Raw genomic sequence first — 20,102 nt, 5'->3', positions numbered from 1 at the left:
AATAAATCTGCGATAACTGAAATATACGATGCGTAAAATCGGCGCAAATATTACTGCGCCGAAATCTGCGTGCCGTAATTCGTAATCAAGCGAGTAAATTATGATGAAAATCGAATATGTTTCATTCTTTATTTTTTTTTATATAATATGTATGCATCTTGCGTAAAATTAGAGACTATAAATCGTCCCGCGTGTGTATTCGCAATTTTGCGATCGCGTTTGCGGAGAGAGAACAACTTACCCTGGTTCGTAGGGTTTACACATGTTTGTGTCCTTATCCCATCCGCAGTACGGATCGTGGACGCATCGGAGGCAGTTGTCGTATCGCCGAGTGCACATCACAAGATCGATCTGCTTTATTCGATGATCCGACGCCACGTAGAGAGCCTTATGTTCCTTCGAGATCTCCATCGCCTGTATCGGTTCGCCCGGCGTGACGTCGAAAACATCCAGCAAGATCGACTGGGACTCGCCGTTACTGTCGATCCACTGTACAACCTTGTGAACACGGCCGTCGCCTGTAACACGCGACAAGAGGCACGTGCTTACGCATTTTTATCGGAGGAACAATAGTTATCAGATCGCGTTTCTATTCATCGTGACAGATATTCGATAGTTTGCTTACTAGAGCCGGCGTAGTAGACTGTATAATCCAGATCGATGCCCACGAAGTCGATGCGCAGCTTATCGACGACCAGTCGCGTGAGCATGACGTCCCGCTTGTAGAAGACCGGCTTCTCGTTCTCGTGAGAGATCGCGGAGTCCATCAGCGGATGGGATCTTATGAAATTCAGGACGGTGTCCGGCAACGTCTCAGTGTCGTTGACACATTGGCCCGGGCGCGGTTCCGGGACCTTGTTGGACAGGACCGGTAGCCACGCGCTACTGCTAGTAGCTTGCTCTTTGAACTTTCCGCGGAAAGCCTCTTGGATGGCGTCAATGTGGAAGGAACATATCGCGGAGCCCATTAGCCCGTTGGTCGATGTGGTGAAGGTACCGTAGAAATGCGTGTCGTCACCCGGCACCTTGTAAATGCTCTCTGAGCAACGCAATAATGTAATTATAACATATAATGTAATTATATGTCAGAATATACCAGTCAGAATGTGAACACACATAATAGCAGCGAAAATAGTTTTTCTCTCGCCAAAGACAAAGGTTTTGTATCATTAGACGTTGACATTTTTATTTTTTATTAGAGAAAAATAATGATAAATCTTTATCATTATTTTAATATTTTTAAAAATACTGAATCAAGCGTGGCAAAAAGATAGAGAGATAAGTGTAATTTATGCTATTAAAAAAATGTCACGCGGCAAAAATTCATGTTGTGTTATACAACCGATACTCACGTATTTCGTTGAAATAAAACGGGAACTCGCCAGGTATCGAGCAATTCAATCTGGCCTTGAGGTATGTGGCCCAATTCTGCGCGAGTATATTTTTACCACCAGTGTCCCTCTTGCAAACTCTCGCCACGCGGGAGTATACACTTTTACCGCAGTTTATATATTCGACCGCGGTCTCGCGGAAAAAGAAGAACACGTGGCTGCCGATGTCGTATGAACCCACGAAATTCGGCTCTGAAAAGATAAAGAGGCATAACATTACTTCATCATTAATCTAATTAATATTTTCGAGCGCCTCGAAATCCATTTTAACTCGCAATTTCGCGTACGGTTCCTCGTCGAGACGATATTTCGCAGTCGCAAAACTGTTCGAGCGGAATATATTCCGGCCAGCTTACACGCTCGCGTAATCTAGCCGTTAGCGTCTACCTCATTCTACAGCAAAATAACTGCATCTAGAGCAGATAGTTCGCGTAGATACTCCGCAATAATCGCGCACAATAATAATCGTGAATAATCGAGTATTTGCCGCGGGGGTGGTGCGGGAGAAGATGTCCTTGCTCGTTCTATGCGTAAAAACTTTCATCGCTGGGACTGTTCCAGCTCCGTTCAGACGTGGACAATAATCTCCCCCCCGAATTCAGTTTAACCGCAGGCAAGTTCGTAGCGCAACGATATTATTTTGCGCCCGTTTCATGAGGAAGTGAGAGAAAGGGGGAGTAAAAAACGGGATTATATAACAGAGCTAGATTAGAAACAATGCGCTTTGATTGCGTTCCTTGAATACATTTCGTGATAATTGGAAAAGAAATTTAATTCAATGAAAAATTGTTTTTGCAATTTTGTTCGCAAAATTAATTTGTAATGAGTTTCGTAAAATTCGTCTCATCAAATGCATAAATAACTAAAATTAAATCGCAATTTATCAGAGTCCAGAAAAGTTGCACGACGTGAGAAGCGCTATTGAGTCGGCTTTATCATTGCACCTCGCGTAGTTGAGTTATAAGAGTTGGGTATCATCTCCGAATGAGATAAGTTGCGCGGAGAAAGAGTCCGAAACAACTTCGTAACGATTTGTGAGCCCCGACAGACGGCGAGCGATTCCGGGGCGAGCCCCGGTTGAGAAATATATCACTCGTAGTTATCACTCAAACTCGCTTGGAAATAATTTACTACGAATCAGCTGCAACTTGTCTCGTTGATTTTCGTATATTCGTGGTCTGGCTAAAAACTAGTTCCAGTTACAACATGCATCCAATAAATTGCGCGAATATTCGCGTTACTCGCAATGCAGCTCAGCGCAAGCGTTGCGGTTTAATCTTGGTGTAATTGCTTGTTGTACCGAGAAAATGATTTATCCCGTATAACGACGAAGTCGCGGAATTTGATAACGCGAGAAAATGGCGAAGAAAATCGAATTTTTTCGCGTTCGAATCGCATCGCCGTTGCCGAAGCCGGGCCTCTCTCGTCGGTTTTACATTATGCGACGGCACTCGGCTGGAGACCGCCGCAATCTCCCTCACGGTTCAGCGATTAAATCGATTGTCTGACGCTTCGACGGCGGAAGTTTGATATATTGGGGCGGTACAGGCCCGACGGAGACGGGCCACGAGACAGAAGGAGAGAAATAATTTACCGAAGAGGAGACGAAGCGTTTCGTAGAGAGATGACTTTTGATTGTGTCGTGTGACACAGAGTTTGAATATTGAAAGTGCCCACTATTGCTATTATACTTGAAGAAGAAGAGCGCCTCGTTATATCTCGACGAAAAGAGACTTCACGTTTTAAATGTAACGGATGTTCGAAAGGAAGACGGTTGTACGCTAATGTTCGAGCGTCATTCCGCACGCGCATGGATCCGTGAAAGTAGACGTTCGTCAGCTAGTTATTCAGAGCTTGTTAAGTCCACTGCGTTCTACTCTCTATTTTTCTTCGTCTCCCTTTCCGTCCGCGATTTACCCTCTCAGAGCCAAAGCCAGAGCTTTTCCTTATCATGACCTCACACCACGAACCGCATCAGTCTTCATTGCGTCTTGCCTTGCCGCCGAGTAGACTGGAGAAGCGAGAAAGAGAGAGGCCGTGAGCGAAGAAGGGAGAACGAAGGGGAAGGAAGGGTCGGAGAGTCGCGAAGATTATACGAGGAGCGCGCGTGGAGCCCATCCGTCTCTTCCGCAGACTCTCGCCTGCTTTTAATCAACGCCTCTGTTAATAGACAAACTCGATGCGGAGAATGGTCCTTGATGGTGACGCTCAGTAGTCTTGCTTGTAGGGTCTGAACGGAGGTGGCTCCCGGCAGCTTCAGAGGCGGAGGAGTAGGCAGAGATGAGCGAGAGAGCGAGAGAGCGAAAGAGAGAGAAAAGGGAAGGGAGAGGGAGAGAGTAGCGAAAGGGCTGCTGGCTCGAAATTAAACGACGAAACAAATGGCTAATCATGCGTCCCGCGGGAGGGCGCGAAGGATACAAAGTGGGACAAAGTCGTCCGCCCATCCCCTCCGGCTTTTGCCGCTCCGATACCGCGACCTTCCTACCCGACGACGGCGCGGCGCGGCGCGGCGCGGCGGCTGAAGGAGCGGGCTCGAGTGGCGGCACGCTTCGACAGAGTGAGGAAAAGCGGAAGTAGCCCCCTCGAGAAATACAAAGCAGCCGTCTAACCGTCTTGCGCCATTATTCCGGGCCGGTATGTCGCGCGTGAACGCTCGCTGCGAAAGGATTGCGGTAGCACAAGGACGGAATTTAAAATTAATTCTTATCCGGGCAATTTGTTTTCTTCTTGGCCGAAAAAAAGCAATTTTTTTACCGTGTTAATTAATAAATCGAAAAGTTTTGTTCAACAGGAATTTATATTCCCTTTGCATTTGACCCGCTGAACTAACGAACGAATAATATTCAATGGAAAATGTAAACTATTTGTGGAACAGGACTTGCTCGACGATCATTTTAAAACGTAGACAGTCAAAAGATAGAGTAGGATTTTCGATATTAAACGCTCGTATAACTAAATTTTCGACGTATTCCTCGTGTCCCGTCACGACCGACGAACCTAACGAATCGGATTCTATTTACACTTGATCATCGCAAATCAGCGCGTTCTGCAGTGCCCTACCTCCCGCGAGTTACGCTATTAAATTCCATGTCGGATTGTGTGTCTATATTCGACGCACGTCCTAATCTACATTTTCCAATTTCCTTGCCGGGCCGCTCTTGCCGCGCCTCTCACGTTCGCGCTCCGATAACGAAAAATCGAGAGGATCGCAATAATCCCGGCCGACGAATCAGAGTGCCGGTAAAACTGATTAAAGCTCGGGCTTCCGAACTACGCGGGACTGAGAGACGAGGAGAGAGTAGAGCGGGAGAACGGTTTCCGGCGCGGACGGGCGGGAAAACTAACTTCTTCAGTCGGCTCGCTTTCTCTCCTTTTTCGAGAAAAAGGAGAGGGTACTTTCGTCGAGAACGCAGCGTTTAGGACGAGAGGAAGATCGCGTCGGGGTGTTATTTTATTACCCCGTTTGTAGAGAAAGGGAGAGAGAAAGAGAGATCCGGCACCCTCTCTAACCGGTCCGATAGCGAACCTAGCGTCGACATCGCCCTCCAAACTCCTATAATTCCACTCGTAACCCACCCCCCACCGTCTCCGTTCCCTTGCTTTTCCTCGCGCGAGTCCTCGTCGTCGGCGAGGAAGGCAATGGTACCCTTGGAAAATAGGCGGGGCAGTTTATTCGCATCCATTTGAACCCGAAGCCTGTTCCTGGCTTGCCGCTAGGGTCCTACTTCAAAGCATCCCCTGTCTATTTTCTAAGCAACACACCCTTCCTACGCGGTTTCTTCAGGAAGACCTGTCTCGCTTTTTAGCCGATCAAGGACGTCCCCCTCTTCTCGTTAATACCATGCGTTCTAAGCCTAATGGAAATTTCATTGTTGCCTCGACACGCCGTAATTATCTGGCTTCGAGTAAAGGTTCCTCTGTGAAGTGCGGAGATCTAAATATGTCTGGCAATGGTGGACGTACCGATCGATATCCATACATAGGGGAGACGTAATTACAGAAAATACTACGCGCGCTCGAAAGATACCATTAAGATTCAAACACGCCAAAATTATAAAGTCATTAAATATCATCTTCAATTCGATGAGAGAGTATAGATATTCTGTTAAATTTAACTAAATTTTTAGCTAATGATCGTGTTTGCAAAAAGAGTACTCACTGTCGAGCCACTTGGAGTCGTACTTGAGTGTCCTCTTGAAGCTGAACGCCTTGCGACCGGTAGTCAGATTGTAGAGATCCGTGCGGAAGATTACAGTATCGGCTTTGGTGAACTCGGCGTTCGTGCCGGAATAAAGAGCTGGCAAGTCTCCGGGATTGCCCTTCTCGACCCAGACCGCCGTCGAATTGTCCGCAGGGTCATAAGGGCACTTCGCGATGCCCATTCCCACTCCCGGGACAAACTCGTGGCGCGGTAAGTGAGTCAGATTGCTCTGGAAAAAAAAACATCATTTGGGGGGTCGAGGTTAGATAGACACGGATAATAAGATGTTAAAGAAACAAAAGGGGTGAGTTAAAAAGAAGTTTTCTCTTTATGGAAGATAACAAAATTATAAAACGAGATAAAGTTTAATTAAATTTTTAAAAATATCGATTTCAAAATGATTAATGAATTGGTGGATGAAAAAAATAACGATAATCTTAGAGCATGTTTTATAATAAATTTGAGATTTTAATGTTATTATATTTTTATGTTATTATATTTATAAGATTCGTATCGAACGTAAACGTCTTGATGTAATTTAACTTTATTTAGTAGCTATAATTTCTAACAGTAGCTTAGGTAAGCGGCTGGATGTTATTATTACGCGAGATGTTACGGTACACCCGGGACTCGTAATGTTTAGCAAAGCGAAACTACTGTATCTTTTGTCGTGTTGTTACACGGGTACTTAAGCGCAAGATTCATTCATCTGCCCGGCCGCTTTGATGCACTTTGCGAAACTTTGCAAATCACATCGTGCGGATTTGTACTATTGCGATAATGCATGTAAATTTCCATTAATAACAGCATTATTCATTATATGGCTTTAAATATTTCGACGGGAATTAAATCGGAACGTACCGAGGAATGCGTGAGTGGCGGTGAAATTTATTCGTAACGCGAAAATTAATTAACGATATTATTTTCAGATGCCTCCTCGCGTTCTGTTATTAATTAATTAAATTAAGCGTAAAGCAACACAAATCGGTGTGCGTTGCGCATATCACGCTGAATCCGTAATACATTTCAAGGGAAGTTGCGGATGTATTTAACATCGTTTCGCATTTTCAATTTACAATAAACAAATGACAGCGAACGTTTAAACGTATACATGTACATTTTTTTTCAGCTCTTTACCAGGCCAATCGTCGTTTTTAACAATTTCGCAATCCAATCGCAAACTGTCGCGTATTACAAAATCAAATTTAACGAATTTATTTAGTATACATTGCAATTCGTAAGGTATAAAAGGGAAAGAGAATTGAATGATGCGAGAAAGCAATGCAGTATTTGTTTCAATATCCTACTATTGAAAAAAATAAAAATAATTGCTCATATTGTAACTTGAAAAGTTTAGTGACAATTTAGGTGAACCACGATATTTTATTAAAGATATGAAGATATGATCAATAGATGTGTGTTTAAGGTACGCAATACTAAATTCCCTACTTACGTAGGCGTGTTTTATATATTGTCTACATTAAAAACAACATGAAAACTTACGTAAATAACCCAGTCCTTGGGTGAGTGCGCGTTCGTACCGCACATGTAAAGCCGATTGCCGTCACCCATCGGCTGTATCACTCTTATATGGTTTCGGCAGTCGAAATGCTGGAAAGAGAAAGGTCGGAGGGAAAATTAAATTCGATGGTGCAACGTGCATTGACGATGAGAAAATCGTTGCAGGCATAGTACATAGTACGCGTAGAGTCGTTCAATACGCTACCGCGTTTCCTTCGAACTCTTCGGAAAAGCGAAAGATCGTGTCGCGTGCGCGGCAGAATCGTCGCGGTCGATCACGTCGTGCGCGTATTTCGCGGCGAATCGGCGCACAGGAAATGAATTGGCTTTGTCGTCACGTAGGGAATATTTGCGTGGACCTTACACCTCGACGACGACGCGTACACGGTGCATACAAATGAAGCTGTGATAAGCGCGCGCGAGCGCGCGCGTGTCTACGAGGCAGAACGCGATCGTGCTCGTTTTATCATTGTGGCCGCGGTACCGCGATTTCGAGGTATGAATAAAAATGGACGTGCGTTAAAAAATCAGAGTTCCATGGTTAACTTTAATTTTCGACCGAGATACGATGACGGCAATTTGGGAAAAACTCATCACGTGTTAGACTCCTCTCGACGTTACAATATTTTTATGCTAAGGTTTATTAAAATTTATCTGATTAAAGTAGATGAAATAAAGAAAGAGATTACCTAACGGAATTTTAAATATACTTGTACATAATTAATTCATAAATTAAGACATGGGTAGAAGCTATTACAGATTCTTCGGAAAGGAGAATGCTACGGTAAGACCCCTTTGCGCTAAAGATACAAATGAGATACATTTTCTTTCGGAATCACCGAGTGACGCCGCTGCAGTGTCTATTAAAAAGCAAGCTTGCGTCTTTCGTTCCACCGTTGCGCGCCTTCAAAGAAACAGGTCCTTTTATTTTACAGCACGTCGGCTGTTTGGGATCTTTTTCTCCTCGACATTACGTCTTTTTCCGCAATCACAATTCTTTGGCGTTCTTGTTTCGGGGCGCACTCGGGCCAGTTTGTCGGTACCGGAATTAAAACTCGTCTCAAAGACTGCGCGCGGTGCGAAACAGAGCGCGAACCAAACTATGAGAAAAGAAACCTACCTCTGATTTGCCTTTCGATACACAATTTGCCACGTTGCTGGGTTCCAGATTTAGAGCATCTCTCTGTAACAAAGGTAAAACATAAATTATGTCACATAAATTATGCCGCATTGTAAATTAAAATAAAAGTTATGGGAAAACTTGGGAAACCATCCATTACGCGCGTATGACATTTGTCGTGATATATTTACGAAAGTGTCCGAAAAACTCGAATATTTTATGTTTGAAAGACAAGAAAAATTCTATGTCGCCGGAAGCGATCCCATAATTATATATTATATATCTTTCGAGGGAAATCTGTAGGACTGCTTCTCTTTATAAGTGGTCCTTTCTTACGAACGGTCGCTTGACCTTACGAGAAGTGTTAGAAGTGCGTACTTCACATTTTGCAAACCCTGTGTTGCATCGGTGTCGCAGCAGCCTCTCGTAACGCGGCTGGAAAGGCGCTAGAAACGCGCCAGAAGAAGGTCAATATTCGGGATTTTAAAAGAAAGTCTTCACGTGAGAAAAAATAACGAAACTTCTCTTTCTTTTTACCTTAAAATGCGTCCCTGGTTGCTCCAGATACGACTTTCTCTCATAATAGCAAGGTTCTTTACATTATTCCGGAATGTAACCCATGTTCTTACGTGAAAACATTTAAGAAGAATGAGTTTCGCAAATGTGTGCTTGTTGTCACGCTGTGCAACGATCTTGTCCCCAACATTGCGGTGCGTTCTGTGTGTGTGTCTCGGTAGAACACGGTCATGGCGTAGGAAGTGGTTCGTTTGCAAGGTCAATCGTCCGAAACGCGTCGGACCTAACGATCGATCTCCTGCGGACATCGCGTGCCGCTCCACGGGAGTGTCACGGCCAGAAATGGCGTCGATGCTCGACATTGTCCCGGCCGTACGTAAGGGTGAGTCGAAACAGCGTTCCCCGACGTTGATCTACGACCAATAAATTACCAAAAGAATCGCCCCGCGTCGCGACGAACGCTGAACGAGTGGAGACAGACGAGAGTAGACGACGGACGTTGAATCATAACAGATTCTACGAGGCACAATCAGGATCTGTAATTCATTCCCGTTCTCGGGAGATACTCCGAGTGGTACTGCATCGCGAGTAGTAAACTGGAGACGTCGTATGTAGCGTCGTTCGCAATTTTACACTCCAAAGCGAATGAACTCCGCGCGCCAACCGTAACGCATTGAAATCTCCGCATTGCGGAGCGGATAAATATACAATATTGTTTCTACATACGACTCGCTGAACTCCGAAAGTCACATCCTATGCACAATTTGTCGGATAGGATGTACGTTGGCGAGAATCCAGGCGACGCGGTTGAAGTGGATACGAACATGATTTACCTCGGCGTTACGGCGTATATACACGGTATATACACGGTCGCAATATTCGGAACGGACTTGGAGAATGCCCCATTATAAGCATAATCCACTTACAAACAGCGAGACGCGTCTAGCTCCGCTCAAGTAATCGCGCTCCTCATGCGGTAACTTCGACTCGGAGTTTCCGATGAGCGTGTACGTTACACGCGGAATAATAGAACGGTGATAATGGGCTATTTGCGAGCCACCTTATTCCGTCTGACTCGCGCCTGTATTATTCTCCTTGATTTGCCGACCCTCCATCGATCGGTATTCGATCAGACTACCGTCTTTCACCGTCGCTCGAGAAGACGGGATTGGCCCGAATGCGAGACGAACGTTCACCTTGGAGAACCGTTAAAATTATTTAACGATCCGAACCTTCCTCCGCCGTCCGCATGGGCGTTGATAACGATGTATTACTCGTTAAGCACCGCAGTGCATTAAGGCGTCGGTGTACACAGCCGGTAGCTCGGCGGTAATTAAAAGCAGAGCAATTCCCGGTATCCGCGCTTACCCATAAGCCCCTCCCGCGGATCTCATCGTTATACTAATCATTACAATCCGTCTGTAAGCTCGGCACGGAGATGAGAGCACGAAGACGGCGAGAAATAGCGAAAGGCAGTCGGTGCCGTCGGTGGATGGAGAATCTTGCGGCAGGGACGAAGAGATAGAAAGAGAGAAAGCTTCCAGGCCTCGCGTTCTTCCACAGAATACACTAACATTGCACAACAACGTGTAATACTATTTTTAAAGCCCACAGGATTTTGATTTCGAGCACGTGGATTACATGCATTCGCTTTTAATTAAACATTGCAACTGACGTTATGTCGTCAACAGCGATCTTACGTGGCGTGATCTCGTCAAAATCGTAAAACATGCTCGTCAGCATCTTAATCCTTATCCAATTCGAGTGAGATACTACGATTGGGATAAAAAACACGTATGCACGCGCGTTCCTTCGTGAGTTACCAATTCGGACGCTAGAGATCTAGAAGGGTACACGTAGATGCAGCTGTCGGCAATAATATTGTCGCCAAGCCCGAAGCCGCGATGCATCATTTTATCGCACCGCCTACGACGCCATTAACTTTATAGCGCCAGAGCGTGCCTCCCGGCATGCAAACGCCTCGACTTCCATTACCGGCGTGATACGCCGACTATTAAACAGAAATATCTCCCATCACCTCTCGCCTGCCGGTGGTGCCCCTACTCTAAACTCCGAGAATCTAACTGTCGCGGATTTTCCCCTATCATTCCTGGGCGACAGGGTCTAGGTCTAGATGTCATATTACACCCTTGTCATTAACGCATCCGTTCTACGTTATTACTTCGAACTAGGAAGTACGGGAGTGTATGTTTTCAAGAATTTCGATATTGGTTGGAAAATTTATATAGATCGATCAACCAAATAAAATCAAAGTTCCGAGAACAATGTCTTGAAATTATCTCAAGAAAAAGACATCGTCTCTGAACCACGTTTACGGCTGCACTCCCATTTCGGCTGCACTCAATTCTTTATATTCGTCATGCGTGGAAGCCTCTCTTATTCGCTTCTTTCGTTGGAAGGCTTACACTGGAGTACACGAGTTTCAGACTTTCGGTATTCGAGTCGGATTGATTAAATTCTTGGCAAGAGGTGACGGTATCGCGACAAAGAAACGTCCAAAAGTTGTCATCGCTCGTGTACTCGTTCGTTCGCCCGCCCGTCCTTTTCTTTCTTCATTACACTCCGCGCTTAATCATCGTCGCGATTCATGCGGGTTGAAAATTTCTGTCTGTGCGTGCGTATGCAGGTCATTCTGCAGTATGACCAGAGACGGCTTGCAGATGATTAGCTTCCTCGAAACGAAGACGTGCTATATATACCATTCGCGTGTCTCTGCCTTTGTCGATGCCGCTGCTGATTTTCGCCTTTTCAGCTTACTGCTGCTTCCAATGGTACTGGCGCCGGGCGATTATAAACGTAGCGTGTTGAAAACACGCAAGCGGGTTGTAATTATTTTCAAGCATGACTCATTCCGAGAGATATTATGTGAATCACTAAACTAATCTTCTAATTTACTTTAATAAAAATGTTACGATTTTCCACTATCATCTCTAGGAATGATATTAGATACGCTATCTGCTTACTTAAATAATAAAAAAAAAGTATGCGTATATATTTCATGAATTTTCTTTCTGACGACAAATAAAAAAACATTTACGCGGATCAAAGTTTTTACCAGAGTCTTCTTACGTCAGAGGATGAGGGAGATGGAGAAAGTGAAAGATCAACGTATGCACAGAGGGGGAATGAGGAATCGTATAATTTACCGTGCTAAAATATTAAAGACAGAAGACTACTGTGGCATCCCCCAGGGTATCGACACCCCCTAACCTCGGAAACTCGAGGAACGTAACGGTACCTGCGAGGCTCCCTTAAAAATTCACGAGTCGAGGCCACCGCGGCGCTTTTTATCTCATCAAATAGTAATGCCGGGCATTGGACCGTTAAGAGACAGGATCCCCTCAGGTTCTCCTGATCACGCGCCACATATACTGTCACGGTGCTGCCAAGAAAGAGAACAAATTTAATACGTTTTATTATTTGCGTCAAATAATTTATAAAAATCTTTGTGCTTTTTCGAAACTTTCCTTTCCCTATATCGGATCTTTTTATTCAACTGATACGCTTTAAGAGAGGCTATGAAGAAGAGCTCGATGGTACGATCGAAACGTGAGTGGCGTACGAAGAGCGAAGGTACTCATGATAAATTCATAAAGAGATGACGTACGATCAACACCGGCTTCATATTGTCCCTTTAGCGCCGGATGACGTTTACATCCCCGATTCGTAGTCATGTCAGGTGGTAACCTTCGTTACGCATAAAATTTTCGCGAACTGACCTGACATTTCAGCAGGACGAAAAGTGCCTTTCGTTGTCGATCGGCGCCGTAAGTCACTTTTTCCTAATGGAAGCCGTCACTCCGCACCTTTTCGCCCTGCCGCCGCCGCGGCCTCGCACGGTTGGAGACGTGCGGAGGGAAAAAAGGGGGAAAGGAGTGTGAGAGAGCCTGGGATTCAATCTGCATTCAATATTGATTCCAATCCGATATCGTGGATTTCCATTTTTGTGATTTACTTCTTACGCCGGCAGCACTGGCACTATCTGTACTGCGAAAGAGGGTGTTTTTCGAAGGGTCAACCCCAATGCATACCGATGTCGCATCGTCATCGATCAAATATCGAACAATAAATAATCTGCCTTCGCGAGATGATACACGCTTCGCTCTCAATTCTCGCGATGCGCGCCGACATCGACAGTTCTCCGCCGAGCGGGGATCGGCTTCTGCGGGGCAACAGAAAGCTTTTCGGTTATTCGTATCAATTACGGGTAAGTCAATGAACCAGAAGGAATTCCTTAACGACTAAAGTTCCAGCACGTCGATAAGTTCGCGAAGGACGTAGCTTCCATCCGGAGATAAGAAATTATCGATCTGATTTCTACCGTGGCGCAGACGCGCGTAACACGCTCCGTTAAACTGCTCAGAATCGCTCTATTGACAGTCCACCTTTACATTTTGTCAATTTAGTACCTATTTATGTCACTGCGCCACGGACAATCCATGAGAGCTCATTTTAGTTCGCGATTTTATAACCGCGTAACCGAGTAACATCCTCATTAACTTAAAAGAGCATTCGTAACGTAAAAACTCCTTTGAGCAATTTAGAATCGTTCGCGCGATTCTCGTCGTTGCGCCGTGGAGTGTATTTGAGCACCGCGGTATTTTTTCGTCCTTTTTTCTCCACGAGCGTTTTAATGGCAGTCTGGGACGAAGCATTTTACACGACGGCGACGGCGACGGCGACGACGACGACGACTATTACGGCGATGGCGACAAGGACGACGATGGAGGGTCTGTATGGCTATTTAAACACTTTCACCATAAATTCGCGAGAGAAGGCACTCTAGTTTCACTCGCATCGTGCAACGCCTTTCCTCTCGCACGGGAGTTTCCCTGTTCTACCTCTTTTTACTGCTAACCATGTGCGCGTATCGTACCTTTTCTTGCCGCGACTCGTGATTCGCATGACAAAAACGAACGAGCGCGAGGAATGCTGAGAGAAATGGAACAATTAATAGCGATTAAGAGCGATGAGTTTCTGAGTCTTCAATTATAAATAAGATATTATATGAAAGATACGTTACAATGGAAAATATCGATGAAACAACTTTTTTATGTTACCTTTATTTAACAAAAATAATATATAGCTTCGTCCGCCAGTGATTAAAGACACAAAATATTCATTTATTATACTTGTCTAACTGACAATGTTACAAATAAAAATCACGACGTTTCGACTCCTTCTATTTTGATGATCTAGGTATTGCTCTCTATTTCTTTAATCATACGATTAATGTAAGAATTGGCGCTATGTTCCTGTGTATTTTTTAGATTTCACTTGACAAGGACTCAAAACAGGAGTCGAAACGTCGTGATTTTTATTTGTAACATTGCCAGTTAGTCGAGTATAATAATAATAAATGAATATTTTGTATCTTTATTTAATTTACTGATGTAGTAATTTTCTAAATATATTATACACTACATACAAGTATGCTGTAAATAAAAACTCTATTGTCCTTATTTATCTACTGTAATAATTCCCAAAATACAGCATATACTCCGTACAAATTTGTTCTAAACAAAAATTCGACAATCGAACAAGAATAGAGAAATTTTAAATAGCGGAGAAAGCGATAACGTGAACCGAACTTCGTGGAACAGCGGTAGCTGCGAAGGTGACGACGAAGATCGAAGAGGAAGTGCTGTTGACAGTCACTTCGTCGGGTAATAGGGCAGTTTCGTAGTCTGCAATTACCAACGTCATTGAGGAACACCATCTGGGACGAGTCTGGTAGTGAGCTCCGTCGAGGATCCTCTGTTTACAATTTCGGTGTTTGCTCGAAGACTGAAGAAGGTTTTCCACCTCAGACGTGGACTAAGAACAGAGACTGCCGACACGTTTCACTCCTGGAACGCAGTTTCCTCTCGCGTCTCTCGTTTTTCCATTTGTCTCGCCTCGCGTCTTCGACTTCGCGCGAAGTTCTTCTTCTCCTGATTTCCACAGGCGCATAGACAGAGATGTATCGAAATGTGAAAAGGATTCATACGCGATCGAATATCTTCGTAATTTTTGTCGTTCTTTCCGCAGTATTTAAAAAAATTCACTGAAAATTAAAAGTGGGAAAGAAACTATGCAAGTTAGTGTAATGAGTACGAAAAAATAAATTACCGGCAAGAAGTTTTTCGCAACTCATATCTGATGAAAGGGTATTACGAAGCGAGAGAAGTCGGGCCGCTGGCCCGAGGGCAAATTCATTTCTGGTACGCGCGAAGTTGGTGCCGCGCGAGCAAAAGGAGGACAGGAAAAATCAAGAAAATGGGAAGTGTATACGACGAGTTGGAAAATCGAGAAACAAGAGGTCCGAGCGGAAGTTCGAAAATTTTTCATTTCGCGCTCGCTGTTCGCGTTGTCCTTTGCTTCTACGGTAGTATACTTCCGCTTGATTACAGGAGAAACTGATTTATAAAGGCGCATCTGTGAGACACCGAAGAAACTGCGACCATTCGGTAACCTGCTTGCGAGTTTGCGAGAGGGTGCGAGAGCGAGTAATATACGACGGAGAGACACATTGCCTCGCAAGAAAGCCTTGTAATTAATTTCTCGTCGAAGCGAAGCGAGAGCGCTTGGAAGACGATACTCGCGCTTAACACCACTTTCAATATAGCCTGTAAATATATCGACGCATAATGTAATTTACCAGCTTGTCGATAACGTTACGATGTGTATGTACTATTTATGTACTTCACAAGAGCCGTTCGTATGCGATAATCAGCTTATAATGATGGTTCTATATAAAAGGGAAACATACTTCTGACGCGCTTAGAATATCAAAGAATAGACGAGTATTAAAAATACCGGAGAAAAAAAATTATATCAAGTGATACTGTATACTATACTTATATTATTGGAAATATTATTTTACAAGTATCTTGTTTCGTGACTTTCTAATTCTGTTGCTTCACGAAGAAAGATGTATCGCGCTTTATTAAAAGTATTTAAAAATTCAAAGGCATTATCGGCAACGCCATGCTCGCGAATCTTGCAATAACTTCTTATTTGTTAGCGGACGAGGGGAGCTTGTCAAACTGAAATTTCGCTACAATCTTATATCGTATTCATCGTTGCAATAAACTCTGCAGGAGGGCAAAGGCCCATCCGTCCCTAGTTGAGAGGGCTGGATAAGAGAAGGCGGATGCGACGAGTTAGGGATAGACGTTCCCGAGGAAGGCACGGCAAGGAAGTTACGTATACACGTAGTGGCCCGGTGCTAAATGTATATTTAATACCATCATTTTAGCAAGCAACTCAGGGTCGGCCGTTTATATTTCAGATGTCGACGAAATTGTTTGCTAGCGCGCGAGCGCGTTGTCGAAAACACGTGCCCGGCTCATGTCGGTCACGTACACTTGCGTGTACGTGTGTATCGGAATGTCAAGTACCTATCTCTTCACCTTCCGCGCATCTGGATTCTTTCAATCGAAGCGCCGTAACGCGAGAGACTATTGTATCCCATTCGCGATTTTACAGCCGTGTAAATCCCGCGGAGGGTTTCTTAATACTTTAGTGCCATCAAGTGAACCTTGCGCGCTTGGTTTGGTCCATCGGTCTTAGAGCAATCTCCCGTGTTGGATGATTTTCGTGCAACAGCTCTATAGGTATCGGATAGGGTATCGTTGCGGGTATAGGTGATCGTCGTCGGAGAGACGTTGAATCCCCACTCGTTCCCGATTGGACGTTGCTTTATTGGACGTAGCGGTGGTTTATAGATTCCGATTTTCTTGGCGAGTTTCGCATTTGACTTTTACTCCATTTACCATCCTTCTCGCGCGCCCTCCGCTTGCGGACGCTTCCCGCTCTTCCTCCAATCGCTTCCTGCTTCTCCCATCGAAGAGCCGCATGCTTTATTCACGGCGCGGCCGAGCTCGTCTCGGCTGGGCATCCAACGTCGGAATTCGTTACGCGATCAACGATGGACGACTCCTTTTTCACGATGGCCCGATCGATACGCTCGTACTGCCGATCATTCGGGATCGATCAGACTATTCCGTTTTACCATAACGCTGCAAATCGACCCCTCTTTCTCCCCCGTATTGCGCAAACTTGAAAGCTTCAGCAAAGTAACGCGTAAAAAAATAGGTGAGCTTGTGCGAGGCTAGTCTTATCGTTCGATGCACGTCTTCAAAGATGATTATAAAGATACAAAGATTGCGTGGGCACACACCCGTGGAAGTAGAATTACCTGATGGTTTCCCAGTTATAGCTCAAAACCACGATGCGGTTAATGCAGCTATACTTTCACCGACCAACTGAATTTAGTTGAAAAAGTTATTCTTTTTTCACTATAAGCATTAATTTTCTAAAACTGCGTCACTAAAGTGCAATTAAAAAATGCAAATCATAGTTTATAGTCTTCGAATAAACGTATTCAATCTCTCCCTAACATAAAATCTACAGAATGTCTAACTAATAAAATCTATCGTGGGTCGTTTAGAACAATCGCAAACATTCGAAATCATAAATTCTATCTTAAAAAATGCGCGTTAATTACATCTCGACCCGTTAGCCACTCTTAAAATGCCAGGGGGAAGGACGTGCACTTTCGTTTCGCATGTATTCTTCGGGCGTCGTACAGGACCGTCCCTTTGTACAGGATATGCGAGCTTTAAACCTCTCGGCCATCTATTCTAGCCACGTACTATAACTCGCCTGGAACGCGTGTGGTCCCTCAGGGCGGACGCACGAAACGTTTCTTCCCCTTATGAAATTGTAACAGAGGCAGGATTAGCATGGGGCATTGTCTCCAGAGCGAAGGGTAGATTCACGTTGTAGCGGATGTTATCGAGATCGACCCGCCTCAACCCGTCTCAAATGTATCCAAATTTCCATTCTCACTTTCGCTCCCGAAAATACGCCGTTTTAAATGTACATATGTACATACATCTAAAATCTCGAGAAATATAGCCTTTCTATTGTTTTTGTTCCTTTTCACAGCTTATTCGAACGTAACCAAATTCAATTACGGTCCAAATGGAAATTTATGAAAAACAAGAAAAACAAGAACTTTGAACAAATATTTTGTCATACTTCCAATTAATTCAAAGCGAGATGTAAGATTAATCACTATAGTCGTAGAAAAGTTTATCATAAATATCATTTAAAATGTTTAATATATCCGCCGCATTTACAAACTCAATATTTAGACAATTATTTGATATTTTCTGCCTCTATTTCTCGCCTGGCTTCGCTTCTTTTTAACATGCCTGCTCGACTTACGTATATATAACTTACACTTTCTACTCGCTCTGACCCCATTCGATATTGTATCTCCCTTACAGCACCCGCAGCGATCCTTCTCGCTTCTAGCAACCGGACGATCATCATGCATATATGTAAAATGCAAAATTGTATCATCCTACGCGCGGAATTCTTTCTTCCGTCTCCTTCACCTCGCGTCCACGTATCTCGCTTTCCAGTTTACCCCACGACAACATCCACCGCAGACCAAAATACTCTAGAGACTTAACAGAGGGAACGAAAGAAGGGGGCTGATTCCTGTGTCTGCTTGGACCCGCGTTAGGTTAGGTTTTACGGCCACATACTGCTACGAACAAAAATCGAAATTCCATGCCTGTTAATTCTCAATGGAATCGAACTCTGTGGTGATGGCTGGCAACACACCGACCTCGCGATGCGGTTTCATTGTAAGCGAGCCGAATGGACTTGAGCATTCGCATCACGAAATAACGGAATCAGATAAAATTTACTAAAAAAATAAATCTAGCGAAGTTCTCAGTTCATTAAATGTTTTCACGTTTTACAACACGCACGCCAATATGCTTTATTAACGCATATGAGATTACATAATCGCACAACAAATAAGTTTACTTATCGCTGGCGGAGACGATCGTCGGAATTATTTCGTCATTGCTTCATCATTTTCGCGAACTTCGAGGCGCATGTGAATGCAACTTCGTCGCTATCGTTGACACATTTTCGCGAAAGTTGCCCAGCAAATACCCAGCATGTGGAACGTAAGTTACGTTCGTGCAAACTCTATGTCGCTCCGTGGTGAAAACGCTCCGGAGTAACTTGGGTAAAACGGCTCGTCCGTGCCGAATAACTCGTGCGTGTACATCAATTCGCTTCGTGTATCTATTTAATGATCACGAGCGACCCGGCGAAACGCCCGAAGGCAAGGAATAACTATAACGCTGCGCTTCGACGTTTTCGCGTCCCCGGTTTCTATGTGTCCAGTGACCGCATTGTCATCCATGTTAAAATTAGTTTCAGCGCTACCACAATCGTCGCATCTGGCATGAAGGCCAATAAGAAATGTCAGTGCGAATGCGCTCTCTCTATCTCTTCTGTGTTTAGGGGTGGTTTTTCGTTCTCGCGACGAGTGATGGATTCAACGATACAAATATAATTGCATTTTCGAATAATCGTTTCTCTCCCAATATCGAAACATCGTTTCATTATTTTTTTCCGTCTGCTGATCTGTTTAAGAAATCATTTTTTCTTTCTTCATCGAAATTTCCATGTAAATTAAACAACGATAAACACAATAATCTCGTAAATTCTGTATAAAAAAGAGTAATATGTTAATTACCTTTGTGTTAATATTTTTTCTAAAGAAGAATATGCTTACTGCCCTAAAGCGATACTCAAAATTATCCGGAACAAGCTGCTCTTAAATAAAATTGTTCCGCTGGGTGTATACATTGGTCGGTCAAAGTGCTTTGTTATACCATTCAAGCATCCTTCACCTCTTTCACAAGGAAAGTCCGAGGTAACCGCCTATTTTCTCTAGCAGTAGAAACCGACACTGTAAAATCGCGATAACGCACGGAAACTCCAACGTTGCACCAAGTATCCGAAGATACGAACTTCTTGCCGGAAGCTATAGGTCGAGAGCGAGGATAGGTCGAGGCAGGTGGAGGAGCACGGCGATTTTCCAATTCAGCCGCGGGGCGTTCGTTGTCTCTCCGAAAAGAACAAATCGATGAACAACGTCCACGATCGGATTTCGTCCCGGTTAGAGTCAACCGAATGAACGGAATCGTAGATAGCCACCGCCAGGTGGAAGCGACTCGTCGCATCTTGTCGCAAACGGGGAGGGTTAAAAAGCAATTTTCCCTCTACGGCCTCTGAGCGTCTGGCAGCTGACCACCGTTCTCGGCGCGGAGGCATCGGAAGCAAAATCTCAACGTAGCAATTTTGATTCAATCTCCAACGACCAAGCGCGTCGTATTTTACTAAAACTCACTCGATAGCGTTCGTGTACGTAAAAAAAAAATATTTATTGATGTGCCAGTTTTGAAAATATAAGAATGACAAAATAAAAATTGTGTCGGCTTAGAAGAAACGACACAGAAAATAAAACATTTTG

General features: G+C 44.2%; 1 protein-coding gene across 3 annotated transcripts in view; it reads right to left on the bottom strand.

Annotated features, from left to right (window-relative positions):
- Sema2a (Semaphorin 2a) overlaps positions 1-20,102 on the bottom strand; it is a 307,709-nt gene that overhangs the window by 7,239 nt on the left and 280,368 nt on the right. For all 3 annotated transcript variants that reach the window (XM_071709912.1, XM_071709911.1, XM_071709913.1), the window contains 6 exons: positions 8,234-8,296; positions 7,096-7,203; positions 5,551-5,821; positions 1,353-1,583; positions 626-1,039; positions 242-518 (listed from right to left, as the gene is read on the bottom strand). In XM_071709912.1, coding sequence (XP_071566013.1) covers positions 242-518; positions 626-1,039; positions 1,353-1,583; positions 5,551-5,821; positions 7,096-7,203; positions 8,234-8,296 — 1,364 coding nt within the window. The remainder of the gene's footprint in view (positions 1-241; positions 519-625; positions 1,040-1,352; positions 1,584-5,550; positions 5,822-7,095; positions 7,204-8,233; positions 8,297-20,102) is intronic.

This window comes from Temnothorax nylanderi, unplaced genomic scaffold (assembly GCF_030848795.1).
Source record: "Temnothorax nylanderi isolate EJ_2023f unplaced genomic scaffold, tnyl_v1.0 TNYL_tig0082_pilon, whole genome shotgun sequence".
Taxonomy (NCBI): Eukaryota; Metazoa; Arthropoda; class Insecta; order Hymenoptera; family Formicidae; genus Temnothorax; species Temnothorax nylanderi.
The sequence above is the reverse complement of the archived record's forward strand: the minus strand, read 5'-3'. Positions and strand labels throughout refer to the sequence as shown.